This window comes from Notothenia rossii (genome assembly GCF_949606895.1).
Source record: "Notothenia rossii genome assembly, chromosome: 4".
Taxonomy (NCBI): domain Eukaryota; kingdom Metazoa; phylum Chordata; class Actinopteri; order Perciformes; family Nototheniidae; genus Notothenia; species Notothenia rossii.
Window position 1 is genome coordinate 34,814,084 of NC_136902.1, and position 18,455 is coordinate 34,832,538.

At 42.9% G+C, this 18,455-nt stretch overlaps 1 protein-coding gene across 1 annotated transcript; it reads left to right on the forward strand.

Annotated features, from left to right (window-relative positions):
- Positions 1 to 10,742: 10,742 nt before the first annotated feature.
- On the forward strand, positions 10,743 to 15,642 carry LOC307035202 (uncharacterized protein). Its single transcript, XM_079674271.1, has 2 exons — positions 10,743 to 13,056; positions 13,415 to 15,642. The coding sequence occupies exons 1-2, from the start codon at positions 12,660 to 12,662 to the stop codon at positions 15,490 to 15,492; spliced, it is 2,475 nt and encodes an 824-aa protein (XP_079530397.1). The 5' UTR covers positions 10,743 to 12,659; the 3' UTR covers positions 15,493 to 15,642.
- Positions 15,643 to 18,455: the final 2,813 nt, after the last annotated feature.

An 18,455-nucleotide genomic window follows, 5' to 3' on the forward strand; every position in this document is an offset into this window, starting at 1 on the left:
GCCATATAGAGTCTATACGGAGCTGGGTTTGTGCACTGAAGGGTTTGACAGTTCTTTCTGTATTCATTTAAATGCACTTTGTAATGTGTCTGGGTCAAATGTGACCAAAACGTATGATTTTTTTGTTATTACTTGAAAAGTGAAAAAATAGTATTGCTACAGTGCTACCTCTTTGTGTTGCATTGGAGCTCTTTAGCTGTTTTTTTTGTATGTGAGGACGTTTATTAAGACTGCTATTATTGTATTCAGTAAATGCACTTTGTGATGTGCCTGGTTCAAAAAAACTAACCTGAATATTTGACTTCTAAAGCAAACAAATGTAATGCTACAACTGTGCACTTTTTTTTCAGATTCTGTTCAATTAATGCTAATTTGTTGTGTTTTTATGCACTTTTTGACCTACCTTTGTTAGATGAACAATGAATAAAAATTACATGTTTTTCATCGCAGTAATATGTGTTGGTCACTACCCGCTTTTTACAGGCCGCTGAATGTCTGGCCCAGCTGCATTTTGTAGTTATAAAATCTGGCCCAACTGAATGTGTAGTTGAATAGCCCTGATCTATGCTATCTATCGTCATCTTTATGCTAACTGTATGCTAACTGTATGCTATGTATCTTGCTATCTATCTATCTATCTATCTATCTATCTATTTATCTATCTATCTATCTATGTATTTATTTATCTATCTGTCTCTCTCTATCTATCGTATGTATATCGCTAACTCCCCAAACAACTCCACACCGAAGACCGGAAGTACTCAGGCTCACACCCAGCCGCCGGAAGTTGATAGACGCCATCTTGTGCAACTAGCCTATTGGGTCCTACCTCCTAAGTGCCTGAGTTCTTAACAATATGCTTTATGCAAATGTTTGTTTATTATCATTTGATCAATGACAAATATTCTCATGAATATTAAACATAACAACCTCTGAACATTAAAAATATCCGCCTCAATTCAACCTGGAACCTCTCTCATACAATAATACAATACAGTGTGCGTGCGTGCGTGCGTGCGTGCATGCGTGTGTGTGGAGAGACACTGTGATGGATCGTCAGAGCTATTTGCAACTCAAGGCATATGCTCGAACGCGAGCTGCCTGGACGCTGCAATCATCTTGCGCGCGCTGAGTGTGCTGACTTTTCGTACAATGTCCCACTGTCTGGCTACCTGCATAAAGTCAATTGCTCTGCGCAGTTGTCGGCGAAATGTCGCTCCTCTGTTTTCATTGAAACAGCTCATTCATGTTTGTACTGTTGATGTAATCACTAGTCCTTTTCATTTGTTTTGAAGAAAATGTTCACCTTCTGCTCCGTCATCACTGACGGATGATAATATCCTGTCTAACGCTTTGAATGGAGCCAGTACCAGCCAAGACAGTGACAGACAATTTCAACACATCGAAACTCACAAATACACACATATATATATATACATACACACACACACACACACACACACACACACACACAGCCTTGACCACCTGAGTTTTCTCAGAGGAAGCATCACAAACAGCCAGTCACTTCCTGTTTTTTTTACCTTTTTCGAGTTCTTCATTACTATAAACTGCAGACCGCATAATCCCCAGTTTCCTCTGCTATTAATGAGTGATTAACAAACGGCCCAATGGAAAGGTCCGGCAGTGCAGTCAGGAGATAATTCATTGTCTGGCTTTCTTTACTCAGCAGTTACTATCAGCCCGGTTGTAGAGATGGCAAATCCGGATCCTTTTATGGACTCGGAGTCTTATGAGTCAGTCATTGAAGAGATCCGGATCATAAGAGTCATATGAGTCATATTAGTCAGCATCACCAAGACAGTAGAAATCCTACCGGTGAAACCGAAAAGTTGTTGCATTTCACGAGCATATTAAACTGATGTTATATTAACCTGATGTTGATCACCAAAAAAAAGGGTTATTTTGCGATTTGGCGAATCTGAGTCTGCTGTTGACTCGTGCATGAGGACGAGTCTGCTGGATCTCTGGATCTGCTGCTATACGGTTACGGCTCTGAGTCCGCTCTAGTCTGCTATGTTTCGCACAGTGAGTCAGGATTTGCGACTCTCTGAGTCTGCTGTTGACTCGTGCATAATATAGCCGCGGGAACCGGGAGGGCTCTTAGTCCCCACGAGTCTGCAAAAAGTTTCACTGATCCGCGTCCCCTCCCCTGAGCCAAACGATAACTTCTGGAAGCTATCCTACTTGCTAAAGGGTAGGCAGATGGACTGGGGTACGTTGTAATGTTATTTTACATGTTATAAAGAGAGTAGCGAGTGACGCAATTGATAGTTTTAATTTGTACGTCACACCAGGTGTAGGACTCAAAGGACTCGGGTTAATGGAGAGGGGAGACTCGTCACGACCAGCTCATTTCTAGGATCCGGGTTAATGATCCGGATGAATCAGGACTCGCCCATCTCTACCCGGTTGGAGCCGGAAAGCCTCTCCAACAGAGCGAGAGCGGGAAACTCATCACATTATTTTACTCACTGCTGGAAACTGAGCCAGTTAGAGGGGGAACAAAACGTGACAAGGGGGCTTGATCCAGAGGTCGCGTTAACCGGATATTTTCCGTCTATGACGGATTTTTTTTGACAATGACGGAAAAATCATAAAGCCGTCCGTCATTTTGACAGATTAGAATAAACTCCGAACAGCGCCAAAGTTTCCTCGCAGCGGGGCTCCGGTATTATGCCATGTTGTGCATGCCAAAAGGAAATGATATAGTTTCCAAACCTAACATTGCCGAACAAATCAACGAAAGTATTTGCTTTACGTTGTGCGCGTTCCAGCGAGGAGCGCACCTATAATACGCCACCCTGACGTCTGACATCGTTGTGACGTCGCCTGTATTCTACGTCAACCCAATCAAAATTGATGGAGACGTTGGCACAAGTTTATACGTTAGTTCTCCGCTCAGTTAGCTTAGTTATCTGTCCTTTGTCGCATATCAAACCTCATATATCACATATCACATATCACACCTCATATTAGACGGCACTAAGGCCCCGGCCACACGAGGACGCATACGGCTAAACGCATAGGATTAACGCAAACGCAATCGCAAAAAAGCTTCCGTCCACACGCAATGTTCACCGGATAGTGTCTGTCCACACGAGACAGCTCCGTTTAGCTCCAACCGCTGGAGAAGCAGCAGTACATATGCCGAGCCTGTACGTGGCGCTGTAACTTCCTCCACAAAAGCAGCGAAGAAGCATGGTTGTCATGGTTGCCCTTCTGTTTATTCTCCGCGGTGGGGGCCGAGGGAACCGGGCAGAGTTTTTCGCCAGTCAACGTGTATTAAAGTTGAAATCTTCCGGACAAAATTATAAAAGTGCCGGTCAAAGGTCTTCTTTGTCATTTATTGAGCTTTAAAACAAATGAATAACGAATATATATAATATAACATGGAGCCTCTCTTTTTCCTCCCTCTCTTTGGACAGCGTCAGTGTGTGTCTCAAGCAGCAGCTGATCCAGTAATGAGTGACCCGGCCGACAGTAAAAATAAACATATTTATAACTAGTTCAGGTAGTTTGAGAGGTAATTAAAATAGCTAAGGGTGATGATCTGACTAGAAGGGTGTGTTTTGCTCCGTGCACCGCTGCATCACAGCGGGAGGAGCTGCAGGTGAGCAGAGCTGCGTGTCTCCGTCCTGTCAGATTAGATTTCACTCGCCTTTATGTCCATATCGAGAGAAAGATAAATAATCTGAATTCAGTGTGCAGTTTACTTTGACGTGGGGGTGAGCAGCGGTTAATAATGGAATTGGACGAAAATGTTGCGATCCTGTCCGTCAAAATGATGGGCAGCGAAAAAGTCTAGCGCAACCTCTGAACCCAGGGTTGCCAACTCTCACGCATCTGGCGTGTGACACACGCTTTCACTCTCAATCTCACGCTCTCACGCTTCCCAAACTATTCTCACGCCAAAAACGATGAACCGGCGATCGTTTTTTGTTGGTTATTTACAATGTTGAGTTGACAGCTGGGGGGTATACTACGAAGCAGGATTTTCGCTTAGCCGGCTAACTTGGGGTTTCCGGTCCTACGAAGCTGGTTCTCTTTTTAGCAGGCTAGATCTCCATGATAACTTATGCTGTGCGGCTAACCTGGGGGGTATACTACGAAGTAGGATTTTCGTTTAGCAAGATAACTTCTGGGATTTCCGGTACTACGAAGCTGGTTCACTTTTTAGCGGGCTAGATCTCCATGGTGACTTATCCAGGAACCTAGTCTGTGCTCCGAAGCAGGATGATTTCCAGGATAAGAGATCAACTCAGCAAAAGCACCACGCCTGCTGACCAATCAGAGCTCAGTGTGCAGAGGAAATACAGTTTAAACTGCCGTTGCAGGAAAGACGGCCGTCCAAAATCACCGACTGTGTGAACGTGAAAATGAATAGAATATCACCTCACATCTTCAGAGCAATCTGACTATTATAACTATTATACTATTATGTTAAGAAAGCTTAATTAAATATCTGCCACAACATAAGTAACCGGATCAAAGTAACATTACGTTGCCTGTATATAGTCCGCGGCACTGTGAGTGCAGACGTCGATGTGTCCCATTATCATTTATATCACATCATAATGTATCACATATTTCCTTATCTGAGTCAGCTGAGCCGTATCTGGCCGTGCAACACTCACAGTGTCACATACTGTATGCATAAGTATTATTTTAAGCAACACATTAAGTTGACGAAACACTCGAGTCAAATGTAATTAAAGTCAGATCCACTCGTGTCTTGGAACTAGATTCGTAGTAGGCTATGCCCCCCTGGGTATACTACTCATTGCAGGTAACAAGATAATAAAAAGTGTTCATGTTTCTTCCCATCTGTGAAAACAGGAGAAAAAAAGTGTTTTGGTAGTTGAAATTATTAATTATTATACCTATTGGATGTCAGGATTTTGTTCTTGTTGTTGTAGTCCGACTTTCATCCACAAGGGGCTAAAATGCAACATTACCCTAAGTTACACTAAAAGCAAACATATTTTCTTCCAGGTGCATTTTAATGTACCGTATTCTCTTAACAAAAGTAATTTGCTGAAATGATATTGTAACCACTTTAAAAAATACTTGCCTTAATATGGAAACAAAACAATTAAGGCAAAACCTCTTTTCTACCTGTTCTTAAAGAGGACATTATGATTTTGGGTGTTTGACACTTTCCTGTGGTGTGTTATACAGGTTTTTGTGCATTTAAATGGTTTGCAAAGGCTCAAATTAAATTAAGAAAATGTGTGAACTCACTTCTTAATTCATAAACACAAGAGCAAACAATTTGTGTCAGACTTGCCTCTCATGCCTACCTCATGTTGTTTAGCTACATTTTTTACAATTTTGTATTGCCGCCTCATTGTGTCTTTCCTCTAACCCTTGGCCAATCCAAACAGAAATGATGGTTCATAGCCCACTGCACCTGCCTCATTCATGCAGCGTTAGAAATCATCAATCATTTCGGAATCAATCACCTGCCACTGACAATCCACAACAACAGGGTTAAGAAATGCAGTGTATAGTAATCACTTCAAGTATGTAATCTACAAACACACACCTAAGCCAGTTCTAGCAAGCAGAAGCTAGAGTGTTGCCACATCAGTGTTCTTTATTGGTTTTTCAGGAATGAGGAAGTGTGTGAGGCAGTGTCTTTACGGGAAGACAGTGAGTCAGTGTGGTAGGGAGGGGCTAATGGAAATGCATGTGGGCCGGGAGGTTATGACAAATATTTGTTAAGACACACAGTTAGGGATGAGAAGTAAGACAAAGTGCAAAGGTGGAACACTTTAATTACATTGGAGGCTGGGTAATCACATTTCTCATCGTACTCACACTCCTCAACTGTTGGTCTCTTTGTATCCACCCTGCCTTTGAATTATCATTGTTGCTACTTGCAACACTTTGGCAAACATGGTGGTTATTGTGAAAGGAGGTTTCATATCTTATATGGCAAACTGGAGCATTATTCAAAGAGGGAATTATTGTAGTGTATTGTAGGGAATTAAATGGGGCGTTATTACACTGTTCTTTTTAATTCTATTTAATTTTAATTATATTTAGCTCTATTTATATACATTAAAAGTTGTTCAAATATGTTCCAGTTGTAGTTTTTGTTGTTTAATCTGACAGACATTGAAAGACATACAAAAAACCCCACTGTAGAAACCGTTACATGATTCACAGGTCAGTGACATGCACGTGTTTGCACCACCTCATTGATCTATATGTGTGTTTTCCGCTACTACATGGATAGATAGAATCGGAGGGATGCAACCCTCTTTAATGGTCACACATGCAGAGCACACAGAACACACAGTGAAATATGGCCTCTGCATTTAACCCATCCTAGTACTATAGGAGCAGTGGGCAGCTATTGTACAGTGCCCGGGGAGCCATGGGAGTGGGGTGGAAGGGGGTTGTCTGATGCCTTGCTCAAGGGCGCCACGGCAGGTCCAAGGAGGTGAACTGGAACCTCTCCAAGTAACAGCCCACCCCATACATATGGATAAAGTCTCCATCGCACTGCAGTGCATTATTGTATTTTCTTCTTAGGTCCAAATCTGGTGTTGCTGTGTCTGTTTTCCCACCCGCTGACAGAGAGCGATAGCAGGCTGACCTTTTACCTCAAAGGACGTGGCAGCAGCCGGCACCTTGTGCAAGCTGGTGTGTCAGCCAATAGGAATGCACAACACTCCCCCGGAATCTCCTAGAAACCTCTTTCCTTTCCCACAGAGAGATGGAGAGTTTAGACGGCTAGCTGCTGCTGCTAACTCATATCAGTCTCATTATAGACATGAAAGCTTTTTTGTGTTTTGCACAATTCTCTTTTTAAGACAGGCAACCACCCAAACCCAAGAGCCACCTTTAGCAAACGCTTAGTCTAACTCTATTTCCTTTATTCTAATCAGGCAGTGAAATTAACATGATCATTTCCAAGCTAAACTCTTTATTCCCACCAAGAAATTGGAACCTGATGGACCTGGTGGACTGGTTAGAGCCTTCATCTATTACCACTCCCTTAACGTCAGGTCTGACTTCATTCTGCATGTCAGCAACAGAATACCAACAATAACTTTTACTTCTGTAAGGTCAAATAACTTTGGAGATGCTGCTGAAACTTAATGGAGCTCAAGTAAGGACTTCTGTCAAAATGTTCTAGGCATCATTGCTCCAATGTGCAAGTGAAGCTAAACATGGTAACAAGTTGTCCTGCATTTGTATTGCTTTATAAAATAGTTTGAGATTTTGGGAAATAAACATTATGCTACTTCTTGCAGAGAGTCAGTATAGATGATAACACCACAAGATAGGTATCACTTTTATACTGTAGCCTCGCAAGTAGGTGGTTAGCTTAGCATTAAAACTGTTAGCAGCTAGCCTAATTCAGTCAAAAACCTGTTATGTTAAATGAATTTTAACATTTTACAAGAAAAGATAGAAAGATGAGAAGTTGAGTTTTTAAATGGAGTTATGTGGTGTTACCACTTCTTGACGAGCTAGCAGCTGGGCGCAGTGACTTATTTGGTTCCTACTTCTGTGTACAGATAAAATAAGACATAGCCTACGAATTTGTACAATTAAAATGGTTTCAGTCTTCGTGCCAAGCTAATGCTGCATTTTCATTGCATGGTACTTAACTCAATCTGCTCTTTTCTTTTTCTTTATTTTCATTTGCGAAAGTTAAAGATGGCTCCTTTTTTGGTACCACCTTGTGGAGGTTTTCAGATTCACAAGATACTATAAGGTGGTTTTAAAAAACAGCAGACAACTACAGTAATTGTTTAGAAACAATGAACACTAGTGTGACAAAAAGCTGCATTCTTGGATAGCCCAGCTGCCGGTAGCAACCACCATTTTTTTTTACTCTGTGAAGATTTTTATCAATTGTATCTTGCTAAAAGTAGGTTGTACAATTAACAAAGTGCATATGTTTCTCTGTTTTGATGCCAACAAAAGGATTCACAGATTGTTACATTTAAGATGATGTCACAACAGTTTAATTTGGCGTCGCTGTGGCGATCAGCCTGGAACCCTGTCTAAGCTAAGTAGGTACTATAGAAAAAGGCCTGGCACCAAATGTCAATTGTATCGAGTCGAGCCAAACATGAGACTTGGCTTAAGTCTCTGCAAAAACTCAAACACTTCATCTAAATGCAGAGGAGAATCTTTTTTTGGTGACTTTGTCCGACTCCATTCTTCCGAGTTTCCTCCACCTCCCCTTCCCATAACCTTTCAGACTGGAGGATCCGCTGCCTCCCCGTCCCGCAGCCTATCAGCTGCTCAGGGAATTAGCCAAAGAGAAAGTCAGGGTCAACCCTGGCTCAGACTCCCACTACCCTGGAAACCTAACAGGCATCCTGGAGACAAACACTGAGCCACTGAGCTACCACAGTGAGTTCCTTCACTCCCACGGTGTCCAGTCAGCCCCTGGGAAAAATACTCTGCTTTAACCAAGGCAAATAAAAGAGAAGAGATTGTTGGAGTGTGTTCGGTGAGAAGCTTTAACTGGCCTGTGTCAGATCAGGACTCCTAATTTCTTGAATACACTCTGTTGTTTATGGAAGAGGAACGTTTAGCTCATGTCCAGCTGCTTAAATACTTATTTGTCCTTCTGGCACTGGTCCAAATTAATTTCCTCTTGGTCAATGTTAAAGCTTCTTTATTACATTAATAACCGAACATAGCCTGATTCTGAACCCTGAATTGCAAATTCCTACAAAATTGCAACAAAACTACTTTGTAAAAGATCATGTTTCGGTTAAAGGAAGTATGTTTGTTATGTTATATGATGTAACCGAAATACTTTTGCTTTCACACAGGGCACAAAAAGACGTCATTCGGTCAAAGTTGGGCTGACTATCGATATTATGTCAATATAGTGATACGAGACTAGGTATTGACTTACATTTTGGATATCATAAAACCACATGTTTTCCTAATTTTAAAGACTGCATTACAGTAAATTATGTAAATTACCTTTACCCATTTCCCCATCATATCCACATTACTTATTACTATTTATCAAAAATGTCAGTGTTTGAATATTTTGTGAAAACACCAATAGTCATCCCAATAATTATGTTGTAAATCCATATCTCAGCCCTGTGTGAGAGTCCTGGGTTTGTTCAGCCGATCCATCTAACCCAGACCTGGGGCCTCATGTATAACGCCGTGCGTAGGATTGACGTGGGAATGTTGCTTACTAGTAGAAATCCGAAAAATAGGTCCATACATTTTCCGCCACTTTCAGATTCACCAAACATTGCGTACCGGCGAGGAAAGTGCGTATGGCACTTCCTACGCCAGTTTCCCTTTTATAAATCACAACCATAGATCACAACCGACTCGAAATGCGGTGCAGCTTTTGCGGGCTTCACGTAACGCCCATATTTGCCTATAAATAGTCAAAGAAACGCCCATTCATTCATTCATTTTTGACTGACTGCATGGAGAAGATCGCAGGAAATGACGAAAGAACAGCTAAAAAAAACATCTCACAACGTGTCAGATTTTGGTTATTTTGGGGAGGTCGAGATAAATCATATTGTTTGGTGGATGCAGTTTGAACCACAGTAGCAGCTTGGAGGTCGGATCGTCACCAAAATAAATAAATAAGTGGTCCGAAAAAGGTTAATGACAAAAAAAATACACATAGCCTTCCTCAGGCAGTGTGTTTGTACCGGGGACACGAGACCCCCCCCCCCCCCCCCCCCCTTAATGAGAAACTGTAAGAAATGATCGGGGAATCCCTCCGGAGTGGAGTCATGACGACTGGATCTGAATTAGCCTATGTTTTTGTATTTGGTGGTTTGTCTCCCAGCTGTCGATCAGCTGTGCACAGCGTCTCCACTGCAGCCTGTGCATCTCAACCCCCCCCCCCCCCCCTCCGCAGCAACTCTATATCCACCAGGATATACAGGAAAATACAACTAATGTGTTGTGTTATATTAGCTGTACAATTTACCACATATGGTGCTCTTAGTTTCCTTACCTCCTGTGTTTTACGAGCGACTTATCAAGCCTTGGCAAACGGCATAAAACACAATTAAAAATGTATTAAACATATATTAAACCATGCTCGTATCTACAACCTATAGAAATGCAAAACGGAGTCAGTTTAGACGTAATTCTGTCCTCCTGCTTACCGCATCATTTATGGAAAAAAATGTCATAACATTAACACAACATATTCGAGGTGGTTTTAAATAACATATCCGTATTTATTTATTTCTCCAAGTTATGTTTTTGTGTGCACTGAGGAGTCTCAAACAGGCGTTTGTTAAATCATTTTAAGATTGGCTTGAATCAATGTTTGAAAATGAATTCTTCATATATGATAAATGAGAGGTAACATTTTATTTATGCTAGTATTTCCACATATTTCTCTCCATTCTTCCTTATGACAACGGTGTTGCAGTTTCTCGTCTCTCCCGTTTTTGTGCTTAGTGCGTACGCATGGGTTAGAGTTTGCGAGGAGGACCTCACGTTTTCCCGTCAAGTTAGTATTTTATAAATCGCAAACATTGCGTAGAAACTGCCGTACGCCATTTTTTGAGCGTATATCCCTTTATAAATGAGGCCCCAGGACACTGTTGCTGGCAGTAGTTGAAATGTGTAAAATATGTACCATGTGAAAGTGAATAAGGAAGGTACAGTACATGTGAACAGGTCAGCCACATGTTTTTGGTTATCACAATCCGCTCCAATCCTTGACGTTCCATGCCTTTGGCAGAGCTGCCAACATACACGATTTTGGCGTAGCAGATACGATTTCCAGGCCCTAATTACGCCGCTACGCTTGACTTGAATATCCTACGCATTACCTAACAAATCGAAAAATGAATCGGTGAGCTGGCAGCCTCGTGCATGTGTTGACATCCAACCAGCACTAAAGCTCACATATAAGCCGTTTTATGATTCGTCCCTTGCGTTGGCAAAGAGCCAATAGGATCGGCTGTACTTCTTTTTTGTAATGCCCTCACTACTGTTACCAGGATGCTATGCTGTTTTGGCTCCCGCTGTTGATGAAGAATTCTATTCATGTAGACCAGTGCCGTGCGGTGAGGTTCGTAGCTGGCTTTCAGAGTCAGATAGGCCTATGTGAAAAATATGTGAAGTCAATAGAGTATATTAAAACATACCCGTACTTTTTGGACTATAAGCCGCGCCTTTTTTCCCATTTTTCGACGCTGCGGCTTATGTAACGGTGCGGCTAATCTATGGATTTTTACAGCTAACGGCCAACACCTTTAACTCTATGGGCTCTATGGCCGGTCCGCGGACCCCCACCTTTAAGCGGCGGGTTCCAGCAGGAAAAGCTGGAGGTCGGAAAAGAGTGAGACAGGTAGCGCGCAAAAGTAAAAGTGGAACCGAGAGTGGTACGAGAGACAGAACGAGAGCAAGACAGACAGACATTACGAGAGCGAGACAGTTTGTCCCCGTACCACTGGTTGAAAACCGCTGCTCTAGATCACTGCCGGTACGTGCGCTGGGAGCGCACCGTTTAATTTTGAAAGTTGAAAAGTTTGTGTGTCTGAAACACTATGTGATACAGTACAGTTTACACAGCACAGTACATGTTCTGTAGCTACTATTGCAATAAATGCTAACACTTGAATACGTTATGCAAATATGCAACTTGTTTGTTGAAATGTTAATAAATGGGAGCTTCCTCAAACAGCCATCTCTTTCCCGACAATCCCCTCTGTGCACGAACCCTTACATATGGTAATTAAACATTAAAACACCTGCGGCAGATTCATCGGGGTAAATCATTATGGTTACATACTGTTACATATATATATCGGGGTAAAACCATCAAGCATCTTTGTAACAGAGCAGGGAGGCATTATACAGGAGGGGATATTTCCTCACTAGCATCTTTGTTACAGAGCAGGGAGGCATTATACAGGAGGTGCTAATTTCTCACTAGCTCCGCTAGCCTTTCTCTTAAATTCAACGGCGCGTGCCGTCTAACATAGACAATCACACTGTGACTGGTCGATCGAGTTATCTTCTGTCCCGTCGTATGAAACAAGCATTTTAGCTCAAGCAATGATCTCAGTAAATCGGGACGTGAAGTGATTAATGGAGTCTAGTGTCCAGGCTTTCGCACGCCCTCCTCATTGAGACAGAGATAGCCTACTGTTTGCCTCCCCTCTGCTTTTTCACCGCGGGTTTATGTCAGATCAGCAAGACTACAACACATAGGCCTACCTAAAATACATTACCTACTCAATGGATAGAAAGGACATAATACGAGTGTCTACAAACATTTCACAGACAATGAGAGAAAAAGGCATGCGTTTAATCCAGTTTGTGAGGGATTGCTCAATCTGACGTGAGGCGCCGCTCTTTGCTGCCTTACCCCGCTTGTCTCCTCTCTGTTTGAACCATAGACTGGTTTGAACAGGTCACGAGCAAATTCAGCTATTTTGGTTATAAAATTATTTAAGATAATTGGAATCATACAAAAATTACATTTATAGCACAGATAAGTAGAAAATATTAATATCTGTTTTATTTCATTATATAATTTAACATATGTGTTGTGTTTTTATTATCTTAATTTCTAATGGACCAATGATAATTCGTGAATACACTATGCCCGCGAAATCGCGGAGCGAGCTGTCAGTTGAAGTCTATCAAAAATGGATGGTGAACGTACTTGTCCTCCGCCGAAAAAGCGGCGAATTTCTGAACAGCGCTTCAAGCTAGAATATAACGCAGAATGGCCGACCATCACCCGGTCGAAGCTGGACGACTTCCACGCTTACTGTATGTTGTGTAAGGCAGATTTTAGCGTGAGGCATGGGGGCCGACACGACGTTGAAAAGCACACCAGGACTGCTAAACACACGTCATACAAGGCGGCAGTGGAAGCTACAAGGCCCATCGCGGGCTTCTTTACGGTTGACAGTGACACCAGTGTCATAAATGCCGAAGTGCTCGCTGTGGACTTTCTGGTGGAACACAACATCCCGATCGCGGTGGCCGACCACATCGGGCCACTGGTGAAAAAGATGTTTCCGGACTCGAAAATCGCTGGTAAGGCTCAAATGACAAATAGCCTCAATTCATCTCAAGCATTCATAGGCATAGATTTATATCTGTATACTGTCACAATACACTCTACAATCTGTACAGACTAGCCTATATAAAACAGTTACAGTACTGCCCTGGTTGATAATCTGATTTAAATCTTGCAAATTAATGATTGCTAATTTATACTGATACTGTATCATTCTGATAAACATTTTTCATTTTATGTAAAGGTGAAAAAAAAATAGCCTAGGCCAACTTACTCTACAGAGGATTAATATCATGATTGTAATTCTGCAATTCTGTGTAATCTAGAGTATAATCATGATAATACAATTCAATATTTTTGTGATTGCAATTGCAGGAAAGTATGGGTCTGGTCGCACAAAGAGCAGCGCCATTGTTGGAGCCCTTGCCAAGGAGGATGCGTCTGTGATCACGGAGGCAATGAGGACAGCTCCATACTCCCTAGCCACGGATGGGAGCACTGACTATGGAGACTGTAAGCTGTATCCTCTTGTTGTGAAGTACTTTGATCGAGGACTTGGGCGTGTTCTGACAGTACTGCTATCTTTGCCAGAGTGTCATGAGGCATCTACTGGGCAGAACATATTCAAACTCATTGACAATGAACTTGAGAAACGTAGCATATCCTGGGACAACTGCATGAGTTTTGGGGCAGATAATGCCATGGTGATGCAGGGACTCAAAGCTGGCACGGCAGGCTACATCAACAAAAAAAACAGTGCAGTATATGTGCTGGGATGCCCGTGCCATCTAATTCATCTAGCTGCAGAAAAAGCTGCTGCTCAGCTTCCAGTGTCCATTGAAGAGCTGCTGGTGGACATATACTTCTACCTAGACAAATCCAGCAAGAGGAAACAGGGACTGAAGAAATTTCAGGATCTGTGTGGAGTGGAAATGAGAAAGATTGTTAAACATGTAAGTACGAGGTGGCTCTCTTTAGATAAATGCATCGCCAGGTTGTTGCAGCAGTGGCCTGCATTGCTGCAATACTTTGAGTCAGAACAGTCTGGGCACAGCAGCAAGAACAAATCCACGCAGAGCAGCAGCAAGGACAAGACCACGCAGAGCAGCAGCAAGGACAAGACCACTCACAGTGTTAGCAAGGACAAGTCCACGCAGAGCAGCAGCAAGGACAAGTCCACCCACAGTGTTAGCAAGGACACATCAACCCACAGTAACGGCAGCAAGGACAATTCTCAGTTTGATTTGGCAGGCTATCTCTTTCGCCAACAAAACCTAGCCAAATTCAGTCAGGGAAAGAAAACACCAGCAGCTGCAACCACACAGCCCAAGACTGCAACGGCAAAGCCCAACACATCTAGCGCTGCACCCACTCGGCCCAAGACATCTAGCACTGCACCCACTCAGCCCAAGACATCTAGCACTGCACCCACTCAGCCCAAGACATCTAGCACTGCACCCACTCAGCCCAAGACATCTAGCACTGCACCCACTCAGCCCAAGACATCTAGCACTGCACCCACTCAGCCCAAGACAGGGGCACAACAGAGAGTGCAGAGGGCATGTCAACATCTGCAGGACCCAACATTCCATCTTTACTGCTACTTTCTGAGTGCGGTCCTGCCGATATTTGATGAGGCCAACACTCTGCTGCAGCTAGACAAACCCTGCATACAAGTACTACACAGGACTTTGACCACACAGCTGAAGAATCTCTTGAACCGATTTGTGAAGCCTCAGGTGATTAATGCAGCTGCTAAGGTTCACCAGGTACCATTTAGGGAACCAAGCAACCAGAAGAGCAATGAGACCTTGTTCATTGGGCAAAACACCAGAGACTTCATAGCAGATCACCCTGAGCTTGAGGAGCTGCAGCTGGCCCAGGTCTTCAGCGCTGTGCGGGCATTCTACATGAAGGCTGTTGAGTACATGGTGAAGAAGTTTCCCTATGATGACCCAGTGTTACGGAATGCTTCTGTGGCTGACATGTCTGCACGGGACAGCGCAGAGTTCAATTCTGTGAGGTACTTCACAGGCAGATTCCCCTGCTTGAAGATGAATGCTGAGGAGATGGACAAGCTTGAGGGTCAATTCATGACCTACCAAACCGATGCTCTGCCAGAAAGCATCACCAGCTGTGACAGACCAGACACACAGTGGCACCTGATGAGTCAGCTGAAGGATGGAAATGGCCATCTCAAGTACCCTTTACTCTGCAAGGTAATGCTGGCTATCCTCTGCATCTTCCATTCCAATGCAGACTGCGAACGCATCTTCAGTCTTGTCACAAAAAACAGAACGGAGTTCAGACCTAGTATGGGAATGGAGACCCTGAGTAACCTCATTACCCACAAACAATTCATGGTGGCAAAGGGGTCTGTCTGCTACAAGCAGGCGTACTCCAAGACAACTCTTGCCAAGGCCAAGTCAGCAACCTATGACCATCTAAAGTGAGAGGTTGATCAGATGGTCATGTCACAGCCAAAGGTTCCCTTGAGTTGAACTCTGTTCTAAAAAAGGCTGTGTACAGGTTTTTCATGTGTTATTGTTCAGTATTGTTTCATGATGAATTCTGTTCGGTTAATAAAAATATTTTTTTGTGTATGTTGGTGTTTAATTGTGTGCAACAGTACAGGGAAAAGGAGAAATTATACACAAAAAATTTACTTTGCAGAAAAACATGTCCTAATATGACCTAGATTGCATCTCAGAGCATGTAAAGTCTCTGGCTTCTGATAAGATAAGATAAGATAACTTTTATTAATCCTGTAAGGGAATTGCACATGTTATAGCAGCAGGGTGATAGGAAAAGGAATAGGGAACTATATATACATACAATTTACAGTAAAATAGAAACAGTTGAATACAAAAGATAAATAGAAATAAGTAAAGTAAAAATGAAATAAGGGGGCATTCTGGGGGCTTCGGCGGACCTCGGACCCCCCGCCGGAAAAAAAATTGCCTTCCTCCGCTCGGCATGCTACTACTTTCTATAACACAATGTTGGCAGCTCTGCTTTGGTCGTATTATTGGTATGTACGGGAGGGTGGGGTAAGTAGTGCCAATTTTTACTTAAAGTGCCTTTAAAGCAAGGGGATTACAGTAATGCCTCCAACTAAAATATGTACATATAGTTTAGGATGTTGTGCATCCCTGGGAACAATCACTTCGGAACTTAAATAAACAGTTTGAGAAATATAGCTTTAGAAAAAAAAGTGGTTTTGTGGTGCGGGGTAAGTTGTGCCATTAGAGACAATACACTGGGGTAAATTGTGCCATTGATAATTGAAGTAAAACAGATCATTTTAATCTCACAAACAATAATGCTATATAAAAGCAAGACAAATTCAATACAAAATTATTTATTTAATGTTTATTTAAAGTTTTAACAACATCAAAGGCCACTTTTCTATAACAAGGCCTATGAACACCTAACATCCTACTTGTCCAATGCTGCAGGAACTTCTGTTCCCTTCTGGCTGTACTACCAAGTTTTGTGGTGTGGCCAATTTGCTTAAACAAGGCCTAGCGCCACATGAACACATACTCAGAACAACATTTAAATTCCAAAATGAGCACCTAATCATCTGCAAATCATCTGCATCTGAATCTCTTCACAGATTCGGCTTACTACTGAACATCCCACTTGTCAATGCTGTAGGGGAATGTGAACTTATACTCCCTTCTGGCTGTACCACCAAGTTTTTGTGGTGTGGGTAGTTTCTTGAGCACATCACCTCTAGGGATGACTCCTTCATCATTCTCTCTAAATGTGAAGATGGGCTTTCCATCAACAGACCTCTTACAACTTTGCTTCAGAAGCTTTGCACTGATCTCGTAACCTTCAACATTCTCCACCAATCCAACATAGTTATAGGATTTGGATTTTTTACCTGCAAACTTCACAATGACAAAGTCACCAGCAGACAGATCCTTGTCACCATCATCATCATAACTCTGGACATCTGAACTCTCATAATGAGTGGCATCGCTAAGTGGAATCGGAAAGTCACTCTCTTCTGAGTTACTGGAGAGCACTTTCTATTTGGGCTTGGTTGGTTTTGACCCTTACAGAGCCCCCTTCTTATTTCCACTCCTTTTCTTATTTTCAGCCCGTTCCTTTTCTCTGCTGTGTGTCTTCTCCAGGCCGTCTTCTGCCTCATCATTGGTGGTGGAGCTTTCTTCTGAGCTACTGTACACAGCTGTTTTCTTCTTGGTTTTGGTTTGATTTGCAGCTTTCAGAGCCCTTTTCTTCTCTCTTTCATTCTTTTTCTTTGTGAGCCTTCTCCAACTCCATCTTCTCAGGTGTGTCGGTCACGATTCTTGTTTTCACTTTCTTTCTTACAATTCTTTTTTTTCTTTCTGTGGCTTTTGGCAAGGGAAGAATGACTTCTGGAGACACATAACCCAAGTGAGCAGAAGAACCAGATTTGTCACTTGATAAGTGCTCGGGATTTGTCAGATTGGCTCTCCTGGGTCTGGATCTGCTTCAAGGAAAGGAAAGGAACTTTATTGTCATTGAACACAGGGAACAACAAGATTTACGTGGTCAGGTGGAGGGTAAGCCTGAGCCATGCCACTATGCGCACCGCCACTATTGGCCTACCAGACTTTTTTTTTAAATACCTGTGACATGTGTTGGCTCATGAGATGGTCCAGGCAGGTGAGCAGCTGCACTGGTCGAGGGCTCTTCTCCAGGCAGGTCAGCAGTGGCACTGGGTTCATCTTCTGGATTTGCCCTGTCTGTCACCATTGATGGTGCATAGTCTTCTTCCGGGAAGATGTCCCTGTTGAAAGGGTATATGCCTGTTGCTCTGAAACCTGAGACTATGTTTGTTGCTGACATTGCAGAAAGGAACGCTTGCTTCACAAGTTCCGAGACCTCATAGATCGATACGGTTCGCCCAGGATGTGATCGCATCCACCCATCCATCGCTCGGTTATAGTAGGTTTTGAGTGGTCCATAGACAGTTTTGTCTAATGGTTGCAAGCGGTGTGAGGTGTGAGGTGGCAGGGTGATCATAATGACCCCATTCTCTTTAGCAATTGTCACTGACTTGAGTGAGATGTGAGACTCATGGTTGTCCAGAATGAGCAGGACTGGGTATGAGCAGGAATGAAGTGCTTCAGGAAGATGAGGAAGGCGTCTTCATTCATCCATCCAGACTTTGTACAATGACCAATGGAACCTGCTGGTGATCCATTGAGGAGGCTGTCCTTGAAGCGGACACGTGGGAAAATGAACATGGGTGGGACTGCATTTCCAGTGGCGTTTACTGCACAGGCCACAGTGACGAGCTCTCCTCTTTCAGCAGATGTTACTGAACCCACTTGTTTCTTCCCTTTCTCTATGACAACCTGCTTGGGTGTCTGCACTGTCGTCACACCAGTTTCATCCATGTTGTACATCATGTGTG